The sequence below is a fragment of the Ooceraea biroi genome, chromosome 3, assembly GCF_003672135.1.
Source record: "Ooceraea biroi isolate clonal line C1 chromosome 3, Obir_v5.4, whole genome shotgun sequence".
In the NCBI taxonomy this organism is placed as follows: Eukaryota; Metazoa; Arthropoda; class Insecta; order Hymenoptera; family Formicidae; genus Ooceraea; species Ooceraea biroi.
Window position 1 is genome coordinate 5,058,156 of NC_039508.1, and position 19,465 is coordinate 5,077,620.

The window sequence follows — 19,465 nt, forward strand, 5'->3', positions numbered from 1 at the left end:
ACTGGCTCGACCACGGCGAGTATAAAAAGAGAAGCGGCCTCGGACATAGTCGCCGACAGTACGTACGAAATGGAGAAACGAAATTTCGCAGGGCGGTGCGGCCGTACTCGCGAGCGTGCACATTTGTAGTCCGATGGCACCTGTACACTATGCGGTGCTAAAACTTAGGCGCGCGCGTGCGTGCACCCGCGCTTTTATCCCGCAGCTTCCACGACGTGGCGTCCAAGTGGCATCCTTGATGAGATTACGCGGTGCACCGCCAACATACGTGGAAAATTAATGTACGTTTTCAACAGCGCCGCAGGGTGGTTGTCCCATTGTCGCGAGCAACTCTCCGCTCCCGTCCACGGAAAGTTGCCCCTTGCTAACTTGCACCGCGGAGAGATGTGAGTCCTCCGTGCGAACCATATCTTGTTTCGCGCAACGAGTATCCTGAATACGTTGAGAGATGCGGAGATGCACCGTAATAATAATAATTGCCCCGTCGTGGTTTAAAAAAGAAAGAACAGCAGCCATTGTTTCTTCGTTCCTTCCTGCGGGCACGGCCGTTAATTAATGCGCAGGGAGAGGAGGGACATTCCAACGGAGGGTACTCGAAGATGCGAGTCCGCTCGACCGTTTCATTCTCTGGGTACGGCGCGCGCGCAATATTCAATCAACGATCACCAGATAAATGTATAACGCGAATTAGCGACACGCGACGTAATTTATTTCTAATTACGAAAAATTCCAACTCGCGAACGTTATTCGTATTGAATTATTTCAATTATTTATGAATGAATTTTATTCTCTCTCTCTCTCTGTATCTTTTTCCATGTCCGCTTGCCTCTCGATGCTGTTTGCGTAACGAGGTTACCAGCGAGGAGAGCAATCATTTCCGCCACGCGGACGCACAATAATAACGAATAAATTCTTCGGCCGCGAACGCGAGCTTTTAAACGCTTTTTCCAGCGTTACCATTCATCGGGAGATGGGCCGTCCGATGGAATTACGGTGGCACCGTGTAAATGTAAGCGGAGAATGCAAATTAATGCGCGCACTTCGCGGTGAGAATGCCGTCTCCTATTGTTTCACTCGCCCGACCACCTCCAACCACCGCCAATCCCCGCCTTCCTCGCCTTTCTCGTTCGCCCGCCGTCGCTTCTTTTACCCTTAATGAGCGCCCTCCGCGAGGAACGTATGTTTTTCCATGAAACCACCCGCGCTGAACGCGCTCGCGTTCGCTAATACATCGGGGTTTCCGCCACTCGCGACGCACGAGAGAGCACGAGAGAAGTGAGCGGCATTAAATTTATAAGAAAGGGTTGAAGGGTCGGATAGGTATAATGGGAGCTCTCCTCTCTGTCTCCCGCGTTCCTATGTTTTGAAAGAAAAATGCCGCGAGTTGCGGCGAATGAAAGAGAGACACCGGTTGACGACGGTACGCGCGGATGTTGGATATATTTTGTCCCGCGAATGGAAAGAGTGTGGTGAAGAAGGATAAGACGAGGAGAAAAGACGAAAGGGAACACGGAGTAATTTAATGAAACAAATGGAGACACGAGTCAACTGCGCAAACACTGGAAGGAGAGACGGGATGAATGGAGAACGGACAGAGAGAGAAAGAGAAAGAGAGAAAACGAGAGACCAGGCGGTGCGGAGAGCCGAGATAGAGAGAAGCCACGCGGACAGGGGTGAAAGAGAGATAGATAAAGAGGACGCAAGACATAAGAGCGTGTTTGCGCGCGCGAGAAAGAGAAATAGAGTCTTCCTGCAATTCAATTTCACTGGCGCTTCCACTCGGGAGGCATTTACCTGCACCGGAGAGACTGACTTACCCGTCCATCGCGTCCAACCCCCTTGTTCCGTTGTTTCTCCTGTTCTCCATCCCTTCCCTTCTGTCCGTGTCGGAAAGCTCTGCGAGGTCTCCCAAAGTTACCCGTAACCTGGCAGGTTTTCCTCTCGAGCTTCGATCGAATATTATCCACGTCACATGAGTAGAAGGGGTACGGACGGCATCGTTCAACCGCGGAAAGAAACGCAGAAACCTCGGCGTCTCCGCCTATTCATTTCCTCCTTCGTTTCTCGTGGGCACGCTTAAGCCGCGGGGGTAATTATTTTTCTGTTCTCTCTCTCTCTCTCTCTTTCTCTCCTTTTCTCTCTGTCTCACGACGTAAACACCAGAGGCAAATGCAACTTTCTGACGCTGGTAACCGTCTCTCCAAAGCTTCTCCCGCATATAGGACCCAACTTGGATTCTTTCAACGTTCATCACATAATTACGTTATTTGCGTTACTCTCGTCTTCTTTGTTAGTCGACAGGAGTTTGACAAATCTTTTCGTTGCAAGAAGAGTGAGCATCGACTTATGCATTCTCTCTGCGACATTTGACGTTTTCAAGATTACCTTCGGTATTAACCGGCAGGAAGGAAATTTATTTATTATTCCGTAACGGGCAATGTCGCAATTTGCAATTGCGTTCAGTACCACGGCGAGGATGCAGAAACAACGCCGTCATTCAGCGCGAACGGCACTTGGCGGCGGCCAATGCGAATCCGCACTGGCACGGGGTTAGGAGGTCTACATACATAATGCAGACTGCGCGGAGGTCAAGCTGAACTACTCAACTATGTCAGGGTTACTGTTCCTCCCTCGCGGTCGATCCCCACATGTGGTTTCAAGCCTCGACCCTCGGTCTCTCGTCCAGTCACAACTCCCTCGTTCTTGACTGCCTGTCGTCCGCCTGTCGTACGTCCTTCTCGTTATACTCTCTAACTGGCATCTGCGCCTTTTCTTTTATACCACTGCTAATATTAATACGACCGATGATGGCGCGACTAACGGGATAATTAGCGGCCGCGAGAGATCCCAGCTCGGGATAGAACGAGGGTTGGAATCGGTTGAAATCACGATTAGGATTGCGCTAATTTTCGTGCAGCGTTGAGCGCAAAATAAACGCTCAGGGGTGGCAACCGCTACTCGAATATAAATGAATCTTGATAGGCGAAATAATTCTGAATAACGCGAAGCACGGGAACATAAACTACCGATTCCAACGACGGAAGATAATGTAGTATGCAACAATTTACTGGAGAATTTTGATAGTTGGATAAATGAGAGAGTGAAACGAGCGAAGAGTGACAATGTACACGTTCGCGTGTAAATCGGAAAACTCTGATTAAATGTGAAAGAACGAAGAACGACAAGTGAGGTACTTCAGCGAGTCTAAATTTTGCGCACGCCACCCTCTTTTCTCGAGTCACACATCGACTCACACAGTGCCACGAAAGTATGCGCGGCGCCGGAAATCACCCTCGCGCTCCCTCGAAATTAGACGCACGAGATCGCAGCCGGCGAGCACTCGACCACCCACGCGGAGAACCAGAGGGAGACCATTATGATTTTCGCGTTAAAGTAATCCGCCCGCGCCATCCGTTAAGATCCTTATTATCCCGCGCAAATCGAGGGCCCGCAGGATCGAGGGGCGAAATTGCGCGATACGTTGCGGCACGATAAAAGGGCGCACGTGCTTGACCACGACTGCAGGGATATTTTCATTCATCGGATACGAGAGGGTAGATTCCACGGTGAAGATAAACAGCCGAACCGAGTATTTGCCTTGCTTAGACAATTTTCTCGCCACTCCAACTGTGAAAAGTTGCGTAAGGTACTTCCTTCTTTACGTTTCCCAAAATGCAATTTTGCCACTCAAACCACTCGAGGACTCGTGATTTTACAAACGACACCGGTATATCACCCGTCAGATACGTCTCGTATGAGTTCACGGTTATACCAGAGATGCCAGATTCAGGCCGCTGATCGCATTTGGTAGCTTGTGTGCGTCATCCCCTCCAAATAAGACCAGCGGCCGGAATCTGGCATCTCTGAGTTATATCTTCTTGTCAAAATTTCAAAGTAGGAATCGCGATTAGATGTTCGTATCTCGAGCAAATAAACCAATAACGAGAAACAAAAAGTAGAGAGCTGACAACAATATCGCGCGTCAGTAAATTGATGTCATGGATGAACCGATCGTAGAAGGAAAACCACGCGAATATATACGCGTACTCTCGTGAGCTCCACCACGCGTTAACGGGAACCAAAGCCCCCGAGCGGAACTTTTAACGGCGTCGACGCATCTTCGTCGAGTCTTCGGATCGCAAGATCAGTTCTGCAAGGAAGATACATAATTCATGCGAGCGCAACATCGGAGTCGGACTCACTCAAGGAGTCGCATTACGTCGTAATGCTAGCCTTCGTACGCTTCGTCAATTGCGAGAAGCGCAAAATCCCGCGCGCGCGATACTTGGGCAAGTTGCTCAGCCGTCGCCGCTGTTGCGTGCCCTTTAATTCGCAATTTGTGATGCCGAGGCGTGGGAAGCCCGGCCCGGCCTCGTACAACGACGCTGCTGAGATCGCTAGCAGCCGGAGGTAGGTGCCGTCACCATCACCCCTCCCCGGGGGAATTAGTTCTCGTCGAGAACGGTAGACTCGATTTTGCCATTTCCCAAAAGTGATATCCAATCCCGATGGCGAGTTTCCGGAGACGAAGAAAAGCAGGAGGGTGGAAAGAGCGGCCGAACTTGTCGCGTAAGGCAAGCGAGTTTTGCAAAGTGCCGGGTACTCCGTCCCGCGCTCCTCTCCGGACTAAATAAGCTCGTGAAAATGGCATCGACTTCCGACGCGCCCTGAAAAGAGCTCAAGGGTTCGCGACCGCGCTTGTTCTCCAAGTATTAATGAACCGCTTACTCCCCGGCGAAACTTGAGACGGTATCCCCGCGGCGCGCAGCGATTTCACTCGTAGTTTCATAAAATTGCGTCGTCTCTCTCGGAACTCGATCGGTTTCAATCCACAAACTCGAGTTGTTGTGACGTCGCCGTGTACAAATCGACCTAAATAATTGGACGTTGACACGGAGTATGCAAATTGGTCGCGAGCGCAAATATTGATTGTTTGTCTTAATGAAGCGGCGACGTAGCGGTGCATCAACATTCGACAACAAAAACCACAGTATCGCTAAATATGCGAAAAAGTGGAGAAAAGGGGAGGAAGGATGAGCTCGTCTCTTCGCGCTCTCTTCAGGGAAGCAGTGCCGCGACGAGTTCAATCAGTTCTTCAAGGCAAAAACGCGGATGTGCAATATTAACCGTTTCGAGGAACCTGAACGTGATTCGACCTGGCGAAAGGCGCAATCCGGTCAAACACGGGACGCATTCGCCATAAGATCGCACCGGACAAACGACTTCTGAAACCGAGTTTCCGCCGCTCCGAAAACTTGCACGTAAAACCGAAAGAGTTCGATTAAATATTGATGCAAACAACAAGCGTGGAGCGCGCCGCGGCTAAGCGGGTGAATTGCTTACTCGGGGACAATTTGTCGGGACAAATATCGCCCACCGGAAGTATCTCGAACGAGGAACTTGGATATTGCTGCCATCGCGCGCGGCTCCAACCTCTCTCACCGCTTCGTTTAATAAACGTCCGCCTTGAACAAAGCCGTTCGAAAGTTTGGTAAATTAACTTTCTCGCACGTATATGCATATGCACGCGGCAACATTAATGCATAATCACGAGCGCGAGCGCATTCCATTTGACTAATACATGAGTATAACCGTTTCACCTGACACCTTCACGGGGAGGCAAACTTCAGCTGTGCGGCACGGTTAAATGCTAAATAAAATCTCAAATAGCACGGTATCTTTTCGAGCGAAAAAGACCGATAAAAGCCTCCTAGCCGAGCGCCACGACGTCATGTTTAAAAAGATATTCCGTCGAACTGGTGACGATAACGAGTCGCGTGCGCTAATTTCCTGTTACACGCGCATACGCGCGCGCGCGCGCGAAATTACAGAGCGCAGCCCTTTAAGACCCCTCCACCTTTTACTACCACGTCTCCGCTAAACAAGTTCGCGAAAATGGTATTGACTTTTAAGAAGTTTCCTAGTAAAGCGCCGTTCGGTCGTTACCTCGACTCCGTCGCTCTCTTCGGAAATATTAATAAACTTCTTTCATGATAGAAAACGTTTGATAGAACACTGTTTCTACGATACTACTCCCAGTATATTAAATATTATCGTCGTATTAATAAAATCGTGATTTATGAAACTGTGAATGGCACGCGTCATTATTACAGCCGCACATCCACAGTACTCTTGGCGACGTAGAAGCACAGGAAATATAATCCGAACGCAGACAATTCATCTCTGCTCTCCGTAATAGATACAGTACATCCAGCTCGGCAAGAAGATCAGCCGGAACTTTCTCTGTAAATCGACCCGCGAGGATATCGTATCTCCCTGCAAAGTCCCTTCACCCCTGCGCCAGTTACCATCGAGAATTCGCGGAAATGATATCGATCTCTAATAACGTTTCCGCAGAAACGCTCACCCGCTACTTAGCGGTTCCCTGAAATATTCATTAACCGCGGCGGGAGACGTGGAATACGCGATGGGATTGCGACTCTCCGGCTGTACTATTATTGTCCTGATAGTGGCCCGATAAAGTACGAATGATAAATTCGATTTTTACGAGATTCAAATCGAACACTCGGAACGCGCACGGGCACGCGCGCGCGCTCGAGCCCGCGGCCGTTCATGAATTTTCATGAGCGGCCGGCTCAAGTCGACGCGCCGATACATTGCATAATAATTAGTGTCACTAAAATTGCGACATAAGGCTGCGCGATAACCGCGATACCGCAGAGTTTGTAATATAATAACATTGCGTGCATTAATAATGCAATTGAATATGCATATAAATCTACCCGCGGAGCTTATCCATTAATCCCCGTATCAACCAGGCCGCAGTATATTTCTGCATAATAATTTACCAAATCTATCCCATTGGAAACGTTCACCTCCTCATCCCCGTGCACCGACTGCAACGCGCGACGACAATTCAATTTAATTGCCGAGGCAGTTTCTCAATCCCTCTCGCCCGCTCCGGTCGAGCGTCAGTGCTGCGTTTCGCTGTTTCGCAATGTCAACTCCCCTTCGTTAATATTTAACCGGTTCGGTTAGCCCCACGTTCGTCTCGGTCTCGGAGGATACGACAATCACCTTAAATATCAACCCTGCTCGCGTGTCTCGTGGCGCACTCGGCCGCGTCCCCCGGACGTCGCTCGGCTGATGAATTATCAAAATTTCCGCAATAAGTTCCGCAGCCGGCGATGACCCCGCGGCGTCGCGACGAAGGGTAGCTTTCAGCCCCTTAGGGCGGATAGCCCTCCTCGTCATGGCTCGCTTGTCGTCAGACCGTTTTATCTGGCTACCATTATGCGCCATTACATTGCACTGTTACCCGACCTGAATTATTGAGTTCAATTTGCCGAGGGTTTGCTCCGACCGGTTAAATGTTTGATTACGGCGCTTCGGAAAATGGCGCTTTCACCGACTTAATTGATTTACGTCCACTGTTGTAAAGAGGCAATTTGCGTCCTCGGCAAACAATGACGCGTCGCGTCGCGTGGCAAATTCGCGCTCATCGCGCGAAACCACCCCCATCATAAAAATGTTTCGGAGGAACATCGGTCTTGCGCGTGTTTTTCTCGCTGCGCTGCGACAGTGTTCGATGCAACGATGCAGGGTGAGATATTTTGATCACGGATGGAAATGAACGTGAAATGTTTACGGGCGAGGAAAATAAGACAAACGAAGTTACGGGCGCATTTGTAGTTTATCAATACTTTGTTGGCCGTGCCTGCGGACGTTCCACGGAGATTGAATTATCGATACGCGTCGCCCAACGCGCGTTGCCTGTCGAGAAGGCAGCGTGGCACGTTCACTTCTCAATAAACCGGCTTTATCGGCCAGATAAATATTATTAGCCAGTAAGCATGCTCGCGTCGATACTCAATATTCACCATGCACGCCGTTCACGTCACTTCCGCCTCTTTTGTAGACAGAATTCTGAAATAATATCCTCCATAATTAGAAATCTATCCAATCCAATCCAAACAAAAATAACATCGTTAATTTAATACAAAATATTTGCAGAGTGAAATATGCGAGATTTCGCGAGACACCGTGCTCCTCCCGCGCGAGTCTCCCTTTGTTTCGCAATGCAAAAGTGTCTCCGCGATCGTAACGGAACAAGAGTATGACTGAAGACACGAGAAAGCATTGCTCTCTTTATTATTCAAAAATTCAGACTCGGGTCACGTATGTGTCCGACCGTGTTAAATTTCATCGGCGCATCCACCCGTGGGAGAGGAAGAGAAGGAAAGAAAAAGAGAGAGAGAGAGAGAGAGAGAGAGAGAGAGAGAGAGAGAGAGAGAGAGAGCGAGAGCAAGCCGGAGTCACATGAATAAAGCAGAGGGATGAAAAATAAAGCGGAGGCGAGTGACCCACATGACTGTCGCGCGTACGTGTAAACGCGGCGCACCGGCACTCACGCGAAAGGGAACGACTTATTCACTGAAAGCCTCGGCAGTCCAGGCGTGTGCACCACCCCCATCGCAGAAATTCTTTTTTTCTCTTTCCCTCTCTCCTACTTTGCCCGTACCTCCTTTCTACCAATTCCCGCGTGCCTTGCCATCGTTGTCACGCGCGATCCGAAGTCTGCACGCTAAGAAAAGAACGAGAAAATAGGTCCCGCATCCCCTCGGAGTACCATTCAGTACTGTAATTTATTCCAGTTTCATGGATCTCCTTTCGCGATGCCGGCCACCCCCCCGTCACTTTTCACTTCTGCCATTCTTTATCAGCTACTGCTGTACGCCTGTTAATCCGAGTTTCTCTCTTTCTCTTTCTCTTTCTTTCTCTTTCCTCTTTTCTGTCATGCCAACCCTTCGTCCCTTACCCTGTGTCACGAACGTTCTCGCGCGTGCTCCTCTAATTTATCTTGTCAAGCTTTCATTTTATCCATTACGGATTTCTTTCAAGCTGCAAGTACTTGTTGCACAGTACGATTGGTATTATGAATTCCTCCCCCCTCCCCCTTACATTCGGCAACACTCTAAAAACATCCCCTGCCAGATGAGAACGCGGCGCGGATAATCCTTCGGCGTGAAGGATCACTTGTATCGTGGAGCGAGACAGGAGAATGCGACGAGACGAAGTAATGAGCGAATGGAAACTGGCAATCTTCTTTCCGGTCATTTAATAAGCATAAACGTGCAAGTTCAAAGAAGCTTTGGTACAGCAAACGCATCAGAACGAAATTCATTTTCAAAAACCATTCGGCTTCGCGGTATTGAACGGTGTCCACGCTCCGATGTGCCACCCAGCGAGAATAATATTGAAATCACAGGGTTGCGCACCGTCGTCGTCGTCGTCGTCGTCATCGCACCACCGTCGAGGTCGTCGGTGGTCGTCGCCGGCGCAAGTAGGCCAGCGGCTCGAAATAGAAACCGTCAACTAGGGCAGTCAATGCCCAACATAAGGCACATCCGTCGCGGCATGTTCACGCGACTCTTCCGCACCCGACGCGCCACCCCCTCTCGTTCTCATCCATTTTCTCCTCTTTCCGGGGAAGCGCGGGAGAGGGATGGCGGGCGGATCGCCGTCTGGCAAGCACGAAATAACGCCATGTTACCCACGTGCCAAACGCCAGCGATCTGTATGTATCTCGGAGCAATTTTCTGCCACATCGGCGAATGCCAGTCGCCGACTTATGCGGGATTTATGCGGCATGGGACTTTCGATTCTATTGACTCGATCCACGCTCGGACCACGCTCAGTTTACGTGGCTCGCAAACTGCTGCAGACTGGACCAGCGTTGTAGAATTTTATCCCCTTCCCCTCCCCTCCTCCCCCCCCGCGCGGATCCGACGCGAATCCAATCGATTTATTGGCGCACCTTATGCCTAGGACTAGGGCGATTAACGTCGCGACGCCGTTTCCGCCTGGAGATTTCGTTTCCTCGACAGAGAGTCTCCCGGCAGTGATGATAATTTCCAATTAATACACCCTGAATCATTCAATAATAACGAATCTCGTTGCGCGCTTGTCATGCTCGTCGAGTTATTGTTATTAACTGGCATGCGACGGAACGCAATGAAAATGGAATACGATATACGGAGTCTCGGAACTCGCCAGCTCGCGATTGAACAACTAATTAAATCCATGCCGCTGCCACCTCTTACCCCCGTGTTAAATCCGTTGCCGTATATAGAGAGACGGCGCGACATTATCACGCTGGATCTTCCGCGAGCCGTGTTGCTCGGGGTTAAATGTCTTGAAGCGAATGCATTAATACGGGTGATAACGCAGCCCCCGGATTTTAATGCAGGCGTTTACACGGGCCGTTTTAGCTCCACAGGCTCACTCAGATATACGTGCTTACCGACAGTTTTAGCATCCGGCTTAACAGGACGTAATTTTCCGCAATGGCGACGTAATGAGGCATATATAAAACGACACTAACCTCCGTATGCCCGGCATATCGTTCGTACATTTTCTTTATGACGAGACGACACCGCTAAACCGGTACCGCTAAAAATAAACCGTGATCCTCTCGGGCCCCCTCGTAACCTGAATTGCGATTAGAGCTCGGTCGAAACGACGAACAGTTAAAATTGCGCCTGCGACTAAACGCTGGCTTACATTGTTATTAACGCGATGAAAATTTCCGCTTGATCTGTCGGTACTGTTAATTCGTTAATTCGTTAATTCCTGCATTTACATGCTTGACTGGAGCTTTACACTCTTCAAATAGATTAATTACGCTCTACTTGCATGTGCATGGATCTCTTAATGCATTTGGAATGTTGTATATATTTTGCACATATTCATTGCTTTAGAAAATGGCAACACACTGACATGTTTACACACATGGACATAATAAAATTTTACAATGTACATGTAGCTATTATATGAAATATTAATTAATATTAACTGACATAACGAATAACTTACATTGTAAAAACACACAACATCTCGGTTGACTTTATTGACATGTAATCTTCATCGGAACTTGAAAGTTTCATAGATTGTACCGTGCTCAATGTCGCATAATAGAACGAGTGCGCTTATACTTGCAACATTGCCGAGCAACCGTATCCGCACACTCTTTTGCATCCTCTTTGCTAGATATCCCATAGCAACAGATTTACGAGCCACGTAACATCACGATACTCGATCAATGATCTTCCGTACACCTCGAAGCAGAACTTTGAATTTTTCCCGCACTATCTTCCTCCCTCTCGCGTTCCCCGTAGCACGTTTAATTCCAAGTACAAGTACTTATGTATGTTGCCGTTCTATGTTATTGATCGCGCAATAAATGCACGCATCCGGCATGCAGTTTCCCCCTTGCTTACGACGCCGTCCACAGGAACGACCGCGTTGCACTATTGCTCCTTTGAACGTGCAAATGAGCGTTTTCACGGAATCGTTTAACGGAACGAACGCGGGAAGATCGGAAGAACGAGCGTCCGCGGTACCCCTCGGGAATGCATCTCGAAGGAGGGGTTACCACGCGCGAGTTCTCGTGGAGACGTCGTGGTCGCTTCTTGTTCTCGTCACGCCTTGCTTTCCTCGCGCGGGAAAACAAGCGACCCCCGGACGTGCGCGGAGATAACGCCCGTAGGTCGTTTCACCCCCTCATACACGCTGCATCTCTTGTCTCATCATTTATCATCTCATGATCCACGACCGGTGCGAGTGAGTAACGAGATCTGATCGCGCGTGTAGAGAATAGAGAGAGAGAGAGAGAATAAATAGAGAAAAAGAGAGAGAAGGAAAGGAAGAGCGAGAGAAAGTGCGCCTGAATAATGAAGAGCGTCTCGACTCGTTCCCGTTAAGCGGGATTAAAATTTAATTTCAGCCACCTTTTGCAATAATAATAAAATCGTTGGAGAAAGCTTTTCGGATCTTCCCAGAGAGATAAAAAGTTTTACAATATATAAACCGTTTCTCTCTCTCTCTCTCTTTCTCTCTCCCCCCCCCCTCTGTCCGTTTTTCCTCGTAGTCGGACATGGTCGGACCACGCGTCGCGGGGGATGATTCTCAAGCGTTTCCGAAGAAACGCGTACAAGTTATTAGTCTCCCTGTCCGTAACTCTCTCGAACGACTTTCAAGATCGACGCGATGAATTTTATTGGAATCCGTGCGTTTTGTCAGACAATTATCGCGGAATATTCCCACCAAAAATAGGCAAAATCGAGCGCTCGCACCGGTTTACACGCGTTCATTACGATCCCACGATTATGTTGAGTGTTGGTATTGGTGCAAGGGGCAGGAGACACCGATATACATATGGTACGAGTCGTATCCGACCCACAGTGGCGAAGGATACGAGGGTCGCGTCTCGAAAGTGAACGAGAATTCACCGTACGGCCAGGCTAGCCTCAATCTGACGAATATCCGCGAGAGCGATCAAGGATGGTACAAGTGCAAGGTCGTCTTCCTCAACAGGTCACCCAACAGTCACAAGAACGGTACCTGGTTTCACTTAGACGTCCACGGTAAGTAATTCTCCACGTTTCATGCCGATTTCTTGTCGGAGCGGATTGTCAGACGCAATCGCGACAATCGCGCGCTTCGTGGTTCCGAAGTGAAATTAATTAAGTGCGGATTGTGATAATAATTTCAATTCGTATCTCTCCGAGCGCGAAGGAGTGAATCAACAAGCACGACGTAATTAGCAGGATACACACAACTCATATGAATCGTATGTGTGAGAACGGAAAAAATATTCAGTATTCATTTAAGATTGTCCGCTAGTGATACAAGTTACGCTCGCCGTGCGCTAAGTGCATTCTTGTTCGAAGGTTTTATCCAACTTGCAGCAGATAAAGTTATGTTATTTCAGCTTTGAATAGTCACATTAATATCATTTTGAACTTAAGAAGATTTTACGACTTCAGCTAATATAGTTTTACAACACTTGTGGAAAGTTAACCGCGTAAGTTGCGACCGTGTTTGGACAGTTCTGGAAAATTTGCTGGAAATTTGCTCGCGAGTTTTACGCGCCAGCAACACGGCACGCACAGACACAAGAATGCAATTTTCCATAGTTTCATCATAGTGCCTCGCTTATCATGATTAAAATTAACAATGTGCATCGCACCTTTATTAATAATATCGCGTATACTATCATTGCTGCTTCCTCAGTCATTTTTCCTCAGGTATTTTCCGAGTCGATTCGCATTAATTTACGCGCGTCTGTTAACGATAATTCGATCATGGAAATAGATCCTGTCAGAAATATGTACCGGTCGCAGGAATACACGCGCGCTCGCGTATTCCCCGTGACTCATAAAATTCCGGAATATCCTCCGTTTGCGCTTGGTTAAACATCGGCGGGTATAGTATACGAAAATATTCTCCTTTCTGTCGTGCTTCCTTTCATCTCGGTCGCCTTCGGGCTTTCCGTCGACGTGACTTCCTATCAGGAAAAGGAAAGCACGCGAATCATAAAAGGCGCTTCACACAAGAGGACGCCGCCGATTCCTCCAAGCGGCTGTACGCGACTTGTACATTCAGCAAACACTGTCACGTTCCCGTTCCCGAGCGTTCTCCAAGTTCGTGCGGGAAGAAAGTTATGTTCCTCGCTTGCTCAGCGCCGAGGATTTCAGTCGCGTTCACTGCCCTTCGCGTTCATCGGTTCAGCGAGGTCTCTGGAAAAGAAATCCATCCCCGTTCATGAGAGACAAAATGGAAAAGAGAATCACGAAAAGATCGCGTTACCGGACGGGAAATGAGACGGACAAGGAGAAAAGAGAAAAAGAGAAGGGACGATGGCGATGGCGGAGAGAGGAAAAAACTTATTGCCACGTTTTGCTCGGCTATAAACGACGGCGGGTGGCCGGAGGGAAGAGAAACATTTAGATGGCTTAGGGAAGAACGTCGCGTTGTCGTCTTCTTTTTTTCCCTTGTCACATCTCATCCACCCCCCCCCCCTTCTTCGCCAGCCCGTTCCGCTTATTCCCAATTTCTTCGCCGTTCTCTGCCAAATCCTTGGCCACGCTTGATAACAACCATGCAACAACAACGACGACAACGACGACGACGACGACGACGACAAGGACGATGACGACGATGATAGACCCGCAAGTGGCATCAAAGGAAAAATACTCAGAGCACCAGAAAGCGTTTAAGGTCCCTTTATACTTTGTAGGCGGCTCCATTCGATCGCTTACTCGCGTTAGAGTCATAAACCATCGCATCCCTTCGCGTCACTTTACTCTTTTTCCTCTTCTACTCTTCCTCCATTTCCGCCACTGTATCTTTCGAAGCGTAATGCTCGAAATTAGAATTCCTCGTCGAATAACGGCGAACGTGAGAAAACGTCCACGGCGGATCGCGATCCTCCTCCCGGAAATGCGAGGAGTGATTTGCTTGAACAGCAACAATTCGTAAGATATTCGCTACGTAGAGCTTCTGCAGAAATATTTAATTGAGCCCTTTCTACCCCTCGTTTCATGACAGAGCCGAAGATCTCTCGCGCGTCCACGCCGATTAAAATTTCCCCGACGGAATAATTCTGTGTCGCGAAAGAAACGCGCAGTTCGAAGGGAACCAACGCCCTAGAAGGACCGCTTTTCTCCCTCGACTACCACGGCGACGTGGAATTTGCATTATTTCAATCGCTCGTTTTTCCTCGTCTTTCCCTCGTTTTTCATCACTCTACCCGCCGCGCTCCACCTCTTCATCCACTCGCGCGGAATTGTCGACCTTCTCGTGCGGCGCTGCACCATCCTGGAACGAGCGAGAAAGATAAAATAAAGGAAAAGGGAGAGAATGGTCAACGCTCCTTACGTCATCGTCCGGTCACGAGCGATGGGCGACGAAGAACCATTGTGATTTCCCGGGATGTAAAGGGGTTGGACGGTAAAAACGCGACGGGATTTCACGGTGAACGTTTTCTAAATGTCCACTTGCTCATGGGCTTGATTGTTCTCCTAACGTCGTTCTCCCGCGGCCATTCGCCGTTATGTCCAAGTGCCAAACGCATCATCTCCTCTTTGCGCACGAAAAAATAAACTCGACTCACGCGAAACCAGAAGAAACCAGCGCATTACGGGGTCACGAAAATAACTCACACGACGTGGAGGAGCGCAAACAGGAAATGATTTCGCAAACGTGCTCGTATCTCGAGCCGCGCTCGATCAATTCGAGATAGGGACGAACGCTCCGACGAATGAGGCGCCTTAGAGTTAAGCTCATGATTGTAGCAGGATAAGACGTGTATAACGTGATATCAACGTGGTATGTCTAATCAATGTTAATAATCATTTGAATCCCCATTGTTCGCAGCACCACCCAGATTCAGCATCACGCCGGAAGATATGATTTACGTGAATCTGGGCGATGCGATAATACTCAACTGCCAGGCTGAGGGCACTCCGACGCCAGAGCTCCTTTGGTACAAGGACGCGAATCCCGTCGAGCCGAATGGCCGGGACGTCGGGATATTCAACGATGGCACGGAGCTCAGGCTCTCGACGATCAAGAACGAGGACATCGGCGATTACACCTGCCTCGCTAGAAATGGAGAGGGTCAGATCAGCCACACCGCACGCGTCGTCGTCGCGGGTGAGCATAGTATCCTCCTTTTATTACGAGCCCCGGAAGCGGTCTGAGTGCCGCAATCTCGTCTCGCGCGAACTTGAGCAATAAATTATCCCTTCGCCTTTCCGCCATTCGACAGCGAAGCGACCGTTATCGCGCACGCGGACGCGAGATTAAACTTTTTTCATTTAAATCTCGTTGTCATTTGGGGATGCACGCCGTGTCGCATCGGGATTCAGCGGGCGCCCCCGAGATGCTTGCGACCACGTAATTATGTATGTAATAAACGAAGCGGTGCGCGTATCCGCGTCGCACGTGTACGACCGCCTTTGCGCATAAAAATTCTTCGTTATTCTTCACTTCTCGAGAATGTCTTCCGTTTGCACCCGAGTCGACTCACTTGGGACTTGAGTCCCTCGAAATCGCCGTGCGCGTGTATAATAACTTGATTAATGCGGGTCACGAGTGCCGTCTGTTTCGCGATCTCGCCACGAAACAATAACAATATAATAACCCCCTTTCTGTTGGCCTCGGTAATATCCCGCGGGGAACGTTAGCGTGCGCCGTTAAGTATTACCGTCTGACAGGAGAACGCATTACTAGTACTGCAGTGCGGCCGTTTAATCTAACATGGTCCGCCGCGTGACGCGCAAAAACCGTCGCAGCACAGCTTTCGTTTCGCACAGTTTCGCGGATAAACGGATCATGCCGCGACGACGATCGGAATAATTAATGTTACGCGGCATTTAAGCCGATTTTTCGATTTTTCTGAAACTGAAAAACGTAAAGCAGCGAACGTAAAGCGACCGCTCAAATCCCTACAAACATGCTAATCGATCAGTCGTCTATTACGGCCGGTCATTCGATCGTTACGCGAATGTGTCCTGAGAGAGGGCAAGTCTGTAGATTCACTGTAGACGATGGAACTTATTTCATCCCGATAATTAAATGCCCCCTTTCCGGGTAGTTATAAGTTGCGTAATTAAAATATAATTAAAGAATATTTCATAAAAGTTCCGCCTTTATCCGACGGGGAAAAGAACGGAGCGTCGGGAGCGCCGGTATAACGCGAGTAAACTAATTAAAGAAGAAGATACTTTGTACCAAAGCTAATAAGGAAACGAGTCTTTGTAGCTCCGCTTCTTTTTCCTCACCGAACATAAATATAAAGTCGATCGATTAGTTTCCCGTAACCCCGGCAACTAAGGGTGCGTCTTTCCGTATATAGGGGGCCGGCTTTATAATATGAATCGCGCGATGGTAAGTGCACTTTAATGCACTCCCGAAAATTGCCCCGACATTGGTGGACGCGATTAATTATCCGCGATCGACATCCGAAGAGAATAACGCAAAATACGGCCGCCTGCCAGGCCGATAATTAATAAACAGCAAACTGCCGTGGTAATTATTGGACGCGCCGTTATTAGAAACAGATACCCCTTGGTAATCAGCGATCGGCCGAACACCGGTAATGCAATTCCAATAATCTGCATGTCAGAAAATATCTTAAAGCGGGCGCGGTTAGCTCCGCCGGTTTTGTTGCTTATCGATCGGCGAACGGCGAGTGAGCCGTCCTCTCTCTCTCTCTCTCTCTAGTTTTGCTCGCTGCGCAATTGGAAACGAATTCTCACGACCAAGTAACCACGATCCACCGCGTATCTTTGCGATACGCGATTGCGACGCATTCGGCGAACTCCAAACAGAATAACAAACGGTTCCTTTACGAGCGATTTCGCAAAAGTTCTCAAAGTCGTGCCAGGAAAATTGGAGGTGGGCTGGAGGAGAACCAGAAGAGAACTGCCACGACTGAGATCTAAAGTATCATCGCTCGGTACATCGCAAGTTTAGTGCTGCCCTTAATTCTAAGGTACCACTGAAAAGATCGTAAAAACTGTGACCTGTACTTCACGAGCACGCTCGCGACCAAGACGAGTCGCGAGTATCTTAACGATCGTAAAACACCTAAAGTAAATCCGCAAGTTAATGCGCAGCATGATGGAATAATTAAAGATTTACGCGTGCATCTTACTATCTCCAATTTAATTAACTCTCAACTCCCCGCCACCTCTCTCTCTCTCTCTCCTTCTCGAGAGAGTCCTCGCGCGTCGCATGTTCGTCTAATGTTATGAAGAGAGTTTTCATCATGCAGCACGCATAAAGGTGTAATTCTAACGGAAAAGAGTGCACGTCTGTCGACTTGACTATCAAGTTCTTACGCCCTAATAATCTCTTCATGATTAGTTTCAAAGATCATTCTTCCAAATTTCCGTTTGTACGATAGAAAATCTGCTGCCGAACTCTTCTGTTCTCGTTGATTCTATTGACCAATACCTAATGTCTCCCCGATGGATCTCGCAGCGATTACGATATTGCGCACGAACAGGTGCGCACCGTTCCAGGTAATCGTTTCGCAAGCAAAGCTCAGGAAAATATCAATATGGCTGCAATCTCGATCGCGCCGTATAGCCGTTTTAGCGTCCATTTCCCGCGAACGGAAACGTTTTCCCTGTGATCGAAGACGCCGAGCATACCGATGCATCCATAAAGCAGTAGCAGGGATCGCCCCGTAGTCTCGCGCATCCCTCTCACTTCCTATAAATTTTACGAGCCGATACATTCACTCATATCGATATCCACTCTCTCCTCTACCCCGTCGCGATAAAACTCGCGTTAGGCAAAGTGGTTACAGCGAGGTTCCCGGACGTCGCTCGTTTCGCCAGCCAATTAAGGCTGTTCCCGTACCGGCAGGGAGTTCCGGAGGGAATGGGGGTTAAAAGGCGATTTGTCTTGTTTTTCCGGAGCCAACAGCCGCACTTGGCTCGCCCCCTCGCCGCGGGCCGTCTTCTTGTTCCATTTCGCTTTTGTGCCCTCTCTCCGCTCTTCTCACCTCCTTTTTTCACAGCACCGTCGCTCGTTGCGACGGCACAACCACTGCAAATTTGTAAGCCGCGCCACCAGCGGCACAAGCCACCGCCACTACCGGAACATCCGTCTTCATCATCTTATTGTCTTACCATCTCGTCTCATGTTTTCGCGCCGGTTTACAGGCTCGGTTCGCGAGATACTTATTTAATGGATTAAGCAATGGCGCGAACGTCCACACACTCAAAACGACGGCCGCATTCTAAAGCTCGCAGGCAAGGAATGAAATTCGGCGAACATTCGCGAGTGATTATTATTGTCATTGCTGTAACAATTGTGAAATTATATAAATATAATTGTAAATTAACAAACATGTTCGTCCGTTTTGCAATGACAGTTACTGTCTACATTTTATTTATCACTCAACCTTCTTCTTTTAGCATGCATTTCCCGCCACGATATCCTCGCAGAGATTACCTTTGCGGATTTAGTGAGATACGAAGTAAACTCTCGTCTCGTATCTCTCGTATCTCTGAGCTTTCGACGGCGAAGAAAAAATTCGCCGCGAGAAGGGAGATACCGAGAGGTAAACGTCACGAGAATAAGTCATTCTGGAATTTATTCTGCATCTCGACTGCTCCATTTGCAGAGTCTCGCACTCATGCCCGTGCTAGCACGTATTTACGATGTGCAACGTGATGCAGCACGACGTCGCGTTGTTACGGATGTGTGTATTTGGCATGAGGGTTCGCTGCCCTCCAGCCTTCTCTCTCTCTCTCTTTCTCTGAATTTCATTGTTCCAGTTTGTCAAGATTTTCGTCCGGTTAGCAAACGCTGAAATTTGTCACCCTGTGACACTTTCCGCATCTAGAATGTAGCGGAACCGCGAGCTAATATGTTCGGCGATGCGGCAACGGTGGCTCGATAATCTCTCTGTAAAAGTGTTTCCGGGGTTGCTGCGTCTTCCAGAAAATACTCAAGTATCCTCGAGAGAACAAGATCGCGACGATAAAACGAGCAGTGATGAGTCCGAACCTCTCGCGTAAACCCCCCTCCGCATCGGTGAAAATCACAACTCCGATTTGGTAAAAACAACATCGTTAACGATCGCGCGTAATGCGCGTGCGAGTTTTGGGAGGACCCTTTGCACGCGTTGGGTCTTTTATCT

The 19,465-nt window shown here is 48.8% G+C and overlaps 1 protein-coding gene across 1 annotated transcript in view; it reads left to right on the plus strand.

Moving 5' to 3' along the window:
* Positions 1–19,465, plus strand: part of LOC105288120 (protein turtle) — a 227,363-nt gene that overhangs the window by 177,079 nt on the left and 30,819 nt on the right. The window contains exons 9-10 of the mRNA XM_026968303.1: positions 12,161–12,386; positions 15,181–15,459. Coding sequence (XP_026824104.1) covers positions 12,161–12,386; positions 15,181–15,459 — 505 coding nt within the window. The remainder of the gene's footprint in view (positions 1–12,160; positions 12,387–15,180; positions 15,460–19,465) is intronic.